Source organism: Nymphaea colorata, chromosome 6 (genome assembly GCF_008831285.2).
Source record: "Nymphaea colorata isolate Beijing-Zhang1983 chromosome 6, ASM883128v2, whole genome shotgun sequence".
In the NCBI taxonomy this organism is placed as follows: Eukaryota; Viridiplantae; Streptophyta; class Magnoliopsida; order Nymphaeales; family Nymphaeaceae; genus Nymphaea; species Nymphaea colorata.
Genome location: NC_045143.1, coordinates 13436164 through 13448891, shown reverse-complemented (window position 1 = coordinate 13448891; position 12728 = coordinate 13436164). Strand labels below are relative to the sequence as shown.

General features: G+C 38.5%; 1 protein-coding gene across 6 annotated transcripts in view; it reads left to right on the top strand.

Annotated features, from left to right (window-relative positions):
* The window catches only part of LOC116255802 (uncharacterized), a 40403-nt gene continuing 27675 nt past the window's right edge, over window positions 1-12728 (top strand). For 5 of the 6 annotated variants that reach the window (XR_004172966.2, XM_031631830.2, XM_031631826.2 and 2 more), the window contains exons 1-8: window positions 1-228; window positions 1127-1260; window positions 1881-1985; window positions 2062-2205; window positions 2352-2468; window positions 4695-4799; window positions 5042-5104; window positions 5191-5317. Coding sequence is in view for 5 of the 6 variants with exons in the window: in XM_031631830.2 (XP_031487690.1) it covers window positions 75-228; window positions 1127-1260; window positions 1881-1985; window positions 2062-2205; window positions 2352-2468; window positions 4695-4799; window positions 5042-5104; window positions 5191-5317 (949 nt within the window). In the remaining variant the exon portion in view is untranslated. The remainder of the gene's footprint in view (window positions 229-1126; window positions 1261-1880; window positions 1986-2061; window positions 2206-2351; window positions 2469-4694; window positions 4800-5041; window positions 5105-5190; window positions 5318-12728) is intronic. The other variant, XM_031631828.2, reaches the window with a different exon arrangement.

Below are 12728 nucleotides of genomic sequence, written 5' to 3'. Positions count from 1 at the left end.
CGTATCGAAAGCGTCCCGCCCGCCGTGGGAGGGACCCGATCCCTGTAGTGGTGGTTTCTGGGGGATGGTCGACCATGGAGTTCAATGGTCGACCCTCTAGCATTGAATCTGCTGTGCATTTCATGATGCCGGCTTTTGCTGGGAGGAGGAACCGCTGTCGAGTAAGCAGCAGGCGCTGGGTTCTGATCCCTCCGGCTTCTAATTTGTCGGCATCGTTCGTTCTACACAGTGAGCCTCTTCTTGCATTTTTTTTTTCCTGTATTCTTTTTCCTTCACGTTCGCTTGGAAACCGTGCGAACCTTCACCCTCTCCCCGTGAGCAAGTTAACAATGCGGATGTTTTCGACGTTTCTGCGACGGTGGGTGTTGTGTGAGGTCTGCGACTAGCGAATACCATGCTGGGCATTTACGATCCTTTTGATCCTAATTCAGTTTGTCTTCATTTTCTCTAGCATTATTTCCTGTGCGATTGGACAAATATTTCTTGCTTGGTGTGAGTTGGATCGTCTTTAAAGTGTGCTTGGATCCAGCTAGTTCTGGAAATCCAGCAGGATGTTTTGAATCAATTTCCATTTTCTTTTTATGCTATTTTCTTTCTTCTTCTTCCAGCACATTACTGAATACAAATTCGAGGCTTCATGTATCCTACATATCCTACATACTGTACATGAATTGAGGATCCACTAATTCACAAAAACTGGAGAAGAAATTCCAATATATATGAAACAATGACTAAGAACTCCTGAAAATAGTTAATGTAAATAACACTCTTTCTCTTAGGGTCGCTTCTTGAAAATGATTTAGTGTTTATTAATGGATTTTGTTGTTTTTAATCCTTCTCCATCATTTTTTCCGATTGGAGAGAGTAGCTTTTCCTTGCAGTGGTATATTTGCTATTTAATTAATCCTTGGACACCAGTCAGAAATAAAACGAATTGCAAATGCTTCAGGTACCCATTTGCATATATGATTATTAGGCATGTAAATGTTCCCGTTGATCTTGTTTTTGTGGGGGGAAGGGCCAAGATCTCTCTTTCTCTTGCTCACTTGAATTTGTAATTAAGGTTTCATGTTTTTAGTCTTCTATGTTTCTAAATGTTAGGCTCTTTGCTGGTGATTTAACACAGAGAAAATTATGATATGCAAGATTCCATGTGGATGTAAAGTGATGGTTCACAGGCCAAGATATTGCTTGCTAGTAACGGCAACAAGTAAGAATCACGGACTAACACAAAAGGACCTTGATGGTCAAACTGTCGCTGTGAGTACCTATTTATCATCTTAATTTCACCTGTTTTTCATGCTTTGCGAATGGTTGTAACTTGTAAGAATCAATGAATTTTTTTTTTGCCAGTTTGTTTTTTTCCCTGGTTTTCCCCCTAAATTTCTGGATTTTGCTTATATATATATATATATATGTATAAACAATACCACCTAAATTCAAGTCAACATGGTAACATGTTTATGATTATTAATTTAGTATAAATCATGTTTTAATTCAAGTTATTTTCATTAAACATATTGATCTTTCTATTACCAAAATTTTTAGTGTTCTATACACCATTGATTTTTTGAAACCAAAAAATGATTGACTTGATTTGAGTTTCATATTGGATGACTGTTAGAACTGATTATGAGAGAAGCTCCAATCTACGGCCCAAAAACAGTGTATGTTAGTGACAGTGTTAAATATGCATTATGCAGTTAAATTGTTCAAACCTATGACCTAAGTAATATGTCTGATTGTTAATGATAATACTGAAAGGATGATTTTTGACTCAACTTTTCATCACGTCATCTTTTTTACATCTCTCAATTTTACTAAACGGATAAATTGTGTTGACTTTTTTTTTTTTTTTTTCATTTCATGTCCATTTGCAGATACTGGGGCTAGGTGCTTCTGGAAAGGCAGCTGCTGAACTTGCACTTGCAAGAGGAGCATCTGTCCTTGCTATTGATAGAAATGAGAATCTGCTTCCACTGGAAGTATGGCTATTAGCTGTTTGAAATTTTGAAATTTTGGGTTCCAAATTTTCTTATTAATGCTAGAAGTTACTTTCAGGTTGATCCTTTGTTTCAAAAATATACACGCTTGCGAACAGTTCTTGCACCTTCCGGTGCAGACTTCCTGAAGGATGCCGATAGAGTGGTGGTCTCACCTGGGGTTCCTCTTGAGACCTATGGCTTAGCAGGATTGCTAGAATCTGTATGACTTCCCATGTTCCAAAGCTGCTGTATATATTTTTATCCCTTTCTTTTTTTCCATTCTAATGACTTATGACTGTCAATAATGAATTCATTGCCATTGTCAATACTGCTCACTTGCATACCATTGTCAATACTGCATTTCAGGGAAAGGAAGTAATGTCTGAACTGGACTTTGCAGCTGAGGTTTTGCACAAAGAAACTGCAGTTTTAGCGATTTCTGGAACTAATGGAAAATCAACAGTGACTAGCTATGCTAGTCAGGTATGTGAATGCTCGCCCTTTCTTGTTATTGAGTGTGTTTAAGTTTCTTAGTTGTTCTACAGGCCTTATTGGTTGCCTTGAATTCTTTGTCCTCCTCTATGATCCTTATAAGCTATGTCGGTAAGAGTGGAGCCTAGATATTTAGTAGCACCTATAGCCTAGGCATGTCTTGACATTTTAAGCTATATGAAAGAAAAAGAAACCGAATGATTGCGGTGCTAAATATTATATTCAACAAGCAAATTGAACCATTCCCATGTAAACATGGTCCATCAATCAATCAATAATGAATAACATAATCATATTTGATGATGACAAAATATTTCTAAGATCAATGTTTGTCATTGTTTTCATAGAGCTGGAGCATACAAAATATATTAATGTCCTCAAAATGCTCATTAGTTGTCAACTATAAAAAGAGAAGGAACTTAAATTTTCAACATATTGGTCAGATGTTCCCTTGTTTTTTCTTCATGATGATGGTGCACTTTATTAAAATGTTGGTCCACCATCTTTCTAGCTGCTAGTTTTCTATCTTCATCCTCATTCAGAGTCTGGAATAACCTGGTCAATGTCATCTAAAGTGGCATCAATTTGTTCACCTATCCGAAGCAGTGGAGGAGGACATGATTACAAGAAGTTGCTAAAGAGGATACTAACAACCTCCTACATGCAATTTGGAAATTTGTCAATCCACCAGAAATTATACGTTTACATGATGAATTCAATGTGTTTACAAATGCTTATTGGGGAGGTGAATCCCAATAATCGACACCCTACTACTCATTTTTTGTGTATTCCTAAGTTCATTTCTAATTTCGTGGAGATGCAAGAAGCAATAGAAGGTCTCTTTGTCATTTACAAAAGCAGAATATCAAGCTATGGCCTCAACTGTTATGCAGATTATCCGGTTAAGGGATCTAGTCGATGATATAGGAGTCAATCTTGAAGGCCCTCCCAAGCTATGCTGTGATAACAGAAGTGCTCTTTATATTGCCAGTTTATTGTACATTCCATGAGATGAGAAAGCACGTTGACATGGATTGTCGTTTTGTGCAGGAAAAAAATTCTAAAGGAAACAATTGAGTTACGTTATGTTCCATTAGAATATCAACCAGCTGATTTCTTCACCAAAGGGCTTGGATCTGCTTTTTCTACTTTTCTTCTTAGCAAAATTTTGGTGACTTCACCCTAAGTTTGAGGGGGTTGTTAGGAATTAGTTTTTTATCATCTTTTTTATGTCTTCATTTTTCTTCTTTTTTGTACTTTCTCATTTTATTTTTGTACTTTTTATTGCTGAGAGTTGTCAGTTGAGAGAGTTGTTGGACTCTCTAACCGCTGGATTTCTAGATGCTGAAGATTCTGGTGGCTCCTCATTTTGTATATTTAAGGTCCTAAACGGTCCTCTCCTATGTATGCTTCTTTGAAGCCTCCTGTTGAGTGTGTGAATGACAATTTTTTGTGCCTTAGACCTCAAGCTCCTGTTGATTTAGTATGAAAAGAGCTCTCTTGACAGAGTGTTTTGTGTATGAGATATAAATTTGTATCTATATCTGGTTTTCTTGCAATGTCATGCTTCTTAACCTTAGTTGGCGTCTGTTCACTTCTTTTGAGTGTGCCAAGGGCAGACATGCATAGAGTCAGTTTTATCTTTTGAGATAAGTTCTCAATATGGTTGGCCTTATTTGAGCAAATCTTGGTTATGGATGGGTAAATCAGTGAAGTTGGTTTTATGCCTAAACTGAATGAAATTGGTCTTTTGGAGTCAACAGGGGAAAACCTATCTGTGTTTGTGGAGGAGTTAGGGCCTCAGCTTTAGAACTTTTATTTCTAATCACCAAGCCCTAAAATCTTTACTAGTACTTATCAATAATTAGCAGCACCAACTTAGGAATATAGTGGAAAGTGGAAACATCTAGGTGGACAGTTGATCCCATGCTGTGTTCTCCATGAGTTCTACTAACACAGTGTAGACACAGTCAGTAGGAGCCATTTGATTCTCCTCTATGGTTAACGACGGTCCTGAGTATGATAGATTTCTGATTTCAGGAGGAGTAAGAGAGAACTATGATTGAAATCTGGTATAGTCTAATTTCAGTCCCAGTGTATACATGGAAACAGTTGCTCGGAGACTTGTTTCTGTAAACAGAACGTATATTCATAGAATAACTTATTTCTCTTGATCATCCTCAACTTCAAACTCACTTGGGTTTATCTTGAAGACAGCTACTTCAGCATTCTGGCATCAAGGCTTTTGTTGGAGGAAATTTTGGAAATCCACTTTCAAAGGCTGCTTTACAGTGTATGGGATCTGGTGAATCCCAATTCCAGGTAAGTTGAATTATCTTCACACTCACTTTTATCCTTACACATAAGGCCTTAGTTTTTCAGATTTTTGGTATATAACAATTATCTCCAGAATATTGGTAAGAAGCTTAATGACTTGTAGACATTGACCATAGTTGACCTGGTAACCATTCTTTGGATGTGGTATAATCTATAATGATAAATGAAACCACTATTTAATTATTTCTTTTATAATTTTAGCCTTACATAATTACCCCGATACTTAGGTTGCAGTTGTGGAGGTGAGCAGCTATCAGTTGGAGATTCCGAATAAGTACTTGCATCCCTCTGTATGTGATGACCGAATCTGAAGCAAGTTTCTTTCCCTTTCTTATCGTGATTTTATCATTCAGCTTACCTTTTCTGTGGAATCCAGGTGGCAGTCATATTAAATCTCACTCCTGATCACTTAGAGAGACACAAGACTATGTGGAATTATGCCTATACAAAATGCCGATTATTCTGTCATATGACTGATTGCGATCTTGCTGTTCTTCCAGCTGGTATGAAGATACCTATAGATCAACGTAATACATGGTTTTGCAGTTAATTTCTGTTGGTCTGTGTGATTCATACAAGATTTGGTTAATTTCTGTTGGTCTGTGTGATTCATACAAGATTTGGTTTTCATTTTGTTTTATTATTGTAAATTGATAATTTACCTATATGTTGTCCATGTCTGGTCATGCAATAAGATGGAATAGACCTGCTAATATTCTCAAGGTGCCTGCTGCAGTATGTGAGAAGCTATTCCCTCCTAGAACAAAAGGATCAAAACCCTCCATGCCCCATGAAGGGTTTACACTTTACAGGCTGTACTTTTCCGGTTAGCCGTTAGATCAGACACCCATATTCCAGGGCCATACAAACCTATTACATGAAATGCACCAAACTCAAAGCAAGCCATCCCAGACAAAAATAAATGAAGCCCAAAGTTCTTGCCTTCTTGGGCAAATCCAAAGAAGGTTTTCCGGTACATTCATTACAAAATATTTCTAGATCCCAATACACCAAGTGCCAGGTAATTTTCAAGAAACACAAGCTAGATGTCTGAAGAAATAAATCTTATGGGCTAAAAATAGATGAAGAGGAAAAGGGATGTGAGGTCAAAGGTAAACAAGAAACTGTATCAGTCGAAACATGTTGTACATGACTACATGTGATAGAAGTACAAACAATATGACAAAAGATGAAAATTCAGGCCTTTGGTGAAAGACTTAAAGCTTGATTACACAAGAAACTGAGTTGACAAAAGCTAAGATGATACCAATCATGAGACTCAATATGTGTACATGATTATAAAAAAAATTTGTGATCCCTTGGCATTGTTAAACTCATCTCATATATGTTCACCAAGATCTTGAAGCATGAGATTTATGCATGACAGTAATGAACTTTAAAAAAATTTGAAACAACAATTCTCCTGCAAGGCTACAACTCTAGAATTTGCAGCATTATCCATAATAACTGTAAAAAATTTGCAGACCTAACTTCTTGTACAACATTATCAAAAATATTGCACAAAATATCAACAGTCTTAGGTACATTAGATATATCAAGTGATTTTAAGAATATAGTACCTTTAGGGCAATGAACTAGAAAGTTCAGAAGTATTCTTAAGTCTTAACCTTGTATTGGTCCGTCATCTTCCATAATGCTGCCGCCTGTTTCATTCTAGCTCAATTTCAATTTTTCACAATATTTTATTACTTTTTTTGCTATTGCATCAGGAATTTTGCCTCTTAGCTGATGATATGAAGACATTTTAAATCCAGACTCTATAGAAGTATCACATTTTCCATAGCCTGGAAATGAAATGAATTAGTTGCATTGAAGGGAATACATGCATTGTAAAAACCATCTCCCAACTTCTATATATGCTTGTTCTATCATATCTTTTGAGGCTATAGCAGCACAGATGTTGCGCTGAGCACTTGGAGCAATATATGAAGGAAAAAAAACTTTTGATAAATCCAATACTATACTTGCACTACTACTCTACCACGATGACCATGCCTACTAGTTGGCACACTTCTTCTCTTCCTGCTAGAAATTTTACTCTTCATGCAGGATGCCTTTCCCTTTGGCTCTCGAGCTAGCCACATTTAATCTTAGGCCAGCATCAACATCCTCACCCTCTTTAATGCATTCATCTCCATCCTCGACTTCCTATGGTTCGCCATAGCCCCTATCTACCTCATTTATTTATTTTTGAATCCTCTTTTTCTATAAAACCTTAAGCATATCCAAACATTGCCGAGCTCAGCCTGACCCGGCCTGGCTTAATTGTCATATGGGCCCGGTGGGCCCAATTGGATAATTGCTGGACCTGTTTGCCTAGCCCATTACTAATCGAGCCTATGAGCCGAGCCGGGCCTGGGCTTTATTGGGTGTGAGGCCATACCCACTGCCTAGTACTTGGCCCGTTAATGTTTTTTTATTTATTTTATTTATTTTTTTACAAACCAAACTAGGCCAATTTATTGTTTATTCAATCCATGCCCCTTATATGACAGCTCTCCAAGGGCGGCCATTCTCACACCATCAGTAAAGGACTAAAGACTTTAGTATAAAGTTGCCAGCCCTGATTCATTGAACAATGTGTTAATGTTTTCACTTTTATAAAAACGGTCTAAAGAAAGACTAAAGAAGAAAGACTAAAGAAAGGCTCACCTTTTATCCTGTACTGAAAAATAATGAGAGTGTCAACCAAAAAATTGTTATAGAAAGTGGGCTGCTGTTTAAGAATTGAACAATGAAAAATGAAAAAAAAAAAAAATTATTTGGCCCAATAGGCATCATTGTTGCGAATGTAGTTCCTGGACCCAGCCTGTTAACTTCTTGGACTTGGGCCAGGCTCTGCCCAACAAATATCGGCCCGTTGGGCCCGCTGTTATGCTTGGGTCTGGCCTATTTGGGCCAGATACTCCACTGGTCCGTGTGGTACTTGGACACACAAATGGTTGCAATAGCTTATATGGACTACCATTGCATGAAGCCACATTATCGTGTGTCTTTGTAAAATAGTGCTGCATTCTATTAATCCTTCTAGAAAATATATTGTCACAATAGTTGAATTTTTAATCCATCATTCTCATTTGCCTTTCACCCGAATGAACCCAACGCATAGCTAGTATTTTTCCAATGGCTTGGCACTAGGTCATTGGCATCTGTTGTCTGATGCTATACACTATCTGTTGCTGGAAGCAAGACGAAAGAGAGGAGAAGAGGTTGAGAGAGAGAGAGAGTTCTATTCATTGTCTCAATAGTCTGCCTATTCTCACGTTAAATGAGAATTAGGGTAAGACAACAAATGACAAGATTAGTCTACTACTAGAACATTTATTTGTAAAGAGTTGTTCCTAAAACTCTTAAATATTAAAAAAACCACCTAACACAAATATTATTCAACACTCCCCTCAAGCTGGAGCATAGATGTAAGATGTTAATCATGCTCAACTTGTCACACCATCTAGAAAACTCTGAAATAGGCAAGGCTTTAGTGAAGATATCAACGACTTGATTTTCAGAGGCTTCATCTATAGTGGAGATCATTCCCTCTTGAACCATATCACGAATGTAATGACAATCTACTTCAATGTGTTTTGCCCTCTCATGAAATACAAGATTATTGACAATACAGGTGGCAGCCCTGTTATTTTGTGGTTTTTCCATGAATTGGCTTAATTTGCTCATAGCAAAGCTAATATCTGGTCGAGTTATTGTCACATAAAGAAGCTTACCAATCAACGAACTGTAGGCTTGTGAAGCTATCTCTTCCGAGGTCATCATCATATAGATGTACTCTTGGGTTCATAGGAAGAGTTGTAGGTTTAGCTCCTAGCATCCATGTGTCTTGTAAAAGATCAAGAACATACTTCCTTTGTGGTAACACCACACCTTCCTTACTACGAGCAACTTCAATGCCAAGGAAGAACCGCAGCTGGCCAAGATCTTTGGTAACAAAGTGTTTTTGTAGAAATTTCTTTGTCTGAGCTACCTCCTGTTCACATTCACCTATCAAAACAATGTCATCAACATACACCACTAGCACAACTATACCTCTCGATCATTTCTTGATAAACAACGAATGGTCTAGTTGAGACCTCTTAAAGACACATTCTAGCACAACTTCTGAGAATTTGTGAAACCAAGCACGAGGACTTTGTTTCAAGCCATATATTTCTTTTCTCAACCTGCACACCTTACTACACTCCCCCTGACGTTCAAAGCCAGGAGGCTGGTGCATTTAAACCGTCTCATCAAGTTCCCCATACAAGAAAGCATTTTTGACATCCAACTAATATAAGGGTCAATCATAATGTACAACAATTGACACAATAAGACGTATGGTGCCCATCTTGGCCACAGGAGAAAAAGTCTCAAAGAAATCGACACCAAAAGTTTGAGTATAACCTTTTGCGACAAGACGAGCTTTGTATCGTTCCACTGAACCATTAGATAAATACTTTATGGTAAAAACCCATTTGGAGCCCACGACATCACACCTAGAAGGGGATCAACCAATTCCCATGTCCCACGTTGCAGTAGTGTCTCCATCTCATCCTGCATAGCTTGTCGCCATTTGGGTCAAGTAATGCTTGGAGGTAACTAGAAGGAATTGAATGCACTGACAAGGATGACACAAGCTGCTGTTAGTAGAAGCAAATCGAGATATAAGATGCAGAGTACACTGTCGTTTGCCTTTGTGCAAGGCAATCAGTAAGTCCAACGATATTCTAGAAGCATCCTGTGGAGGAGGAGCAGTGAGGTCAGGTATACTTACATCCTGAGAAGCAACTAGTTGGCAGTCATGAGTAGAACTGTAGAAGCACGTCGACGGGTGTATACCCGTGGGGGATCATGAAATCTGTTGACACTAGGGGGTGAATCGGTAGCACACAGAATATACTGCAAGGGAACTGGTGGTATAGGTAAAGGAATAGACATCAACTTGTCTGATAGTGATGGAGTAGACTTGAAATAAGGACATGACTAAAAAATGTAACATCTGCACTGATGTACTGCTTATGAGTATGAGAGTCAAAACAGATATAACCATTTTGGTGTTTTGGATAACCAATGAAAATACATTTAATCGATTGTACACCAAGTTTGTCCCTATTAGTACCAAGGATGTGAACAAAACAAGTACACCCAAAGACTTTGGGTGGAAGGGAAAACAAGGGTCTATCTGGATAGATCACTTGAGTAGGAATTTGATTGCCAATGGACGAGGACGAAAAACGGTTAATTAGGTAACATGAAGTGAGTATGACATCACCCCAAAACTGGGTTGGAACACAACTATGTATCATGAGAGTACGAGCCATATCTAGTAGCTGACGATGTTTACGTTCAACAATACCGTTTTGTTGAGAAGTGTGGGGACAAGTAAATTGAAGGCAAATTCCATATTTGGTATAAAATTGCAACAATGTATTGGATTTGAACTCACAAGCATTATCAGTGCGAATGTTTTTGACAATGGAACCAAACTGAGTCTTTATTTCAATAATGAAATTTTAAAGAATACAAATAACTTCAAACCTCTCTTTTAACAAGAACACCCAACTAAGACGAGAAAAATCGTCAACAGTAACAAGGTAATACCTAAACTTGGCCCCGCTTACAACCCGGCTCGGCCCCCAAAAATCAACACGAATGAGATCAAAAACTGCATGACTCGACGGACTAATACTGAAAGAAAAATTACTTCTAGTGTGTTTGCCCAATTGACAGGCCTCACACTGGAATCACTCATATAAGTAAATATTAGGGAGGACACCACAAAGCTTGGATAATGAAGGATGGCCGAGTCGGAGATGCCACTGATACGGGGTAGGCTTAGATGGAGCCATAAATGCCACACCCTCTATTGGTTTCGACCAAAGGTAAACTCCTTTGCGCTCATGGCCACCACCAATCGTCTTCCCATTTTGCAAGTCCTGAAAAATACATGAACCAGGATCAAATATGGCTCTACATTGCAAATCCTTTGTCAACTGAGTAACAGACAAAAGGTTAGTAGGAAATTCTGGAGTGTATAAAACATTGGAAAGAGATATAGAATTCGAGAGTTTCACATCCCAAACTCTTATAATAGGAGAAAGTTTCCCATTGGCAAGTCTAACATGTTGAGGTTGTGCAAAACGATGCAATAAGGTAAATGAGTGAGGCTGACTGTAGAAATGTTTCGAAGCCTCAAAATCAATAATCCACACAATACCTGGTTCATGGGAAGTACTACCAACAGACAAAGAAGAATCGACCACAACCGAGGATGCAGTAACAGGCGTCGAGGCAGGGAGAGATCGCTGAGCCATAAGCTGATCATACTCTACCTTGCTCATAATCACCGTGGAGCTATCAGTAGTCGTCAAGGAACTATCAGGAGTCTCTCCAAGTGATGTAGTAGCTCAAGCAAACCCTACAGGAATTTGAGAAGTGAATCTCCTTCTACCACCTGAGGTACTGAATCCTCTTCCATGGAAACTAGGAGCTGGATGACCATGTTTGTCTCAACATCTATCTTCTAAATGTCCTAATTTGTCACAGTATGTACACTGAAATCTCCCTCTCCCCCCTACACCACGACCTGAGCCTCTTCGCGTTGTACCATGTCTACGTCCTCCAGACACGGCTAAGGCAGCAGCAAGAGACTCACTTTGGGGCTGAGAGAGAGATATAGCCAATCTACTCAGTCTATTATATGCCTTAGCAAGATCTGGAATTTTTGCGCTAGTAAGCATTTGAACTTTAGCTACCTCATATTTAGGGGACAAACCAGCCAAGAACTTTGTCACCATTGTCTACTCAAAATGAGTCTTGTAACGTGCCGACATGGAGGTCGAAGAGCCTTCAATTGTTCATACGCTGCTTTAACTGAAGCAAAGTATTGAGATAATTCCAAGTCACCTTGCTGTAGTTTGAGTAACTCCTTCTCAACTTGTAAAATTTTTGAATCTGTTTCAAAAAAGTCCACATGTGTTTAGCAATTGTATAGTAAGTATAGTAAGTAAGAGTAGGACCGACATCAGACTACACACTGTTCATAATCCACGACATAACAATACTATTATCTTCTTTCCATGTGGTATACTTTCCTGTTTTAACATTTGGTTCATCTTCTTTAATGATATGGTCTTTCTAATGTCCTACTACAGACATCATGAACATACGCGACTAAATTTTATAGTTGTGACCATCTAATTTCACAGTCGAACCATAGAAGAATGGATTCCCAACAACTTTGTATTCAGTATGAGACTCGATCTTAGGGCTGTCTGTCATATTAGATTGCTGTTCCAGATCCATCTTGAGACACAAACAACTGAACCACACAATCTGACTATAATATGCAGCAGTAAGTAGAATATGCAGCAGCCTTGAGCAGCAAGTAGAACACGTAACAGTAAGCAGAATATGTAGTAGTAGTGAGCAGTAAGTAGAACACGTAGCAGTAGTCAAAGCAGTAAACAATAGATAAGAAGCTTTCTGCTGAAAATAAAATTTCACTTTATAATGTAGAAAACTGGTTCACGGCAGACAAGAAGCAGGTCATCGTAGGTATCTTTTCCATGCCTTGTTTAACTCCACATGTATCAGTCCTAACATCCACGCCACGCCACAACTTTAAGACTGATAATATATTCCACAGACATGATAAAAAATCACTTTTAACACTTACTGCTGTTCCCACGCTTAGCAGAAGTTACCAACGACAAGGAGGAAGACTCTGCTGTTTCCACGCTTAGCAGAAGTTACTAGCGACAGTGAAGAATACTTTGTTGTTCCCACGTTTATCAGATTTTGCAACCACGTCCACTTCAACGAGGCATCGACCTAGGGTTTTCATCTTTTGTTAAGAAAACCCTAGATTGAGCCCCAATACGCATGATCCACAAGTTTGAC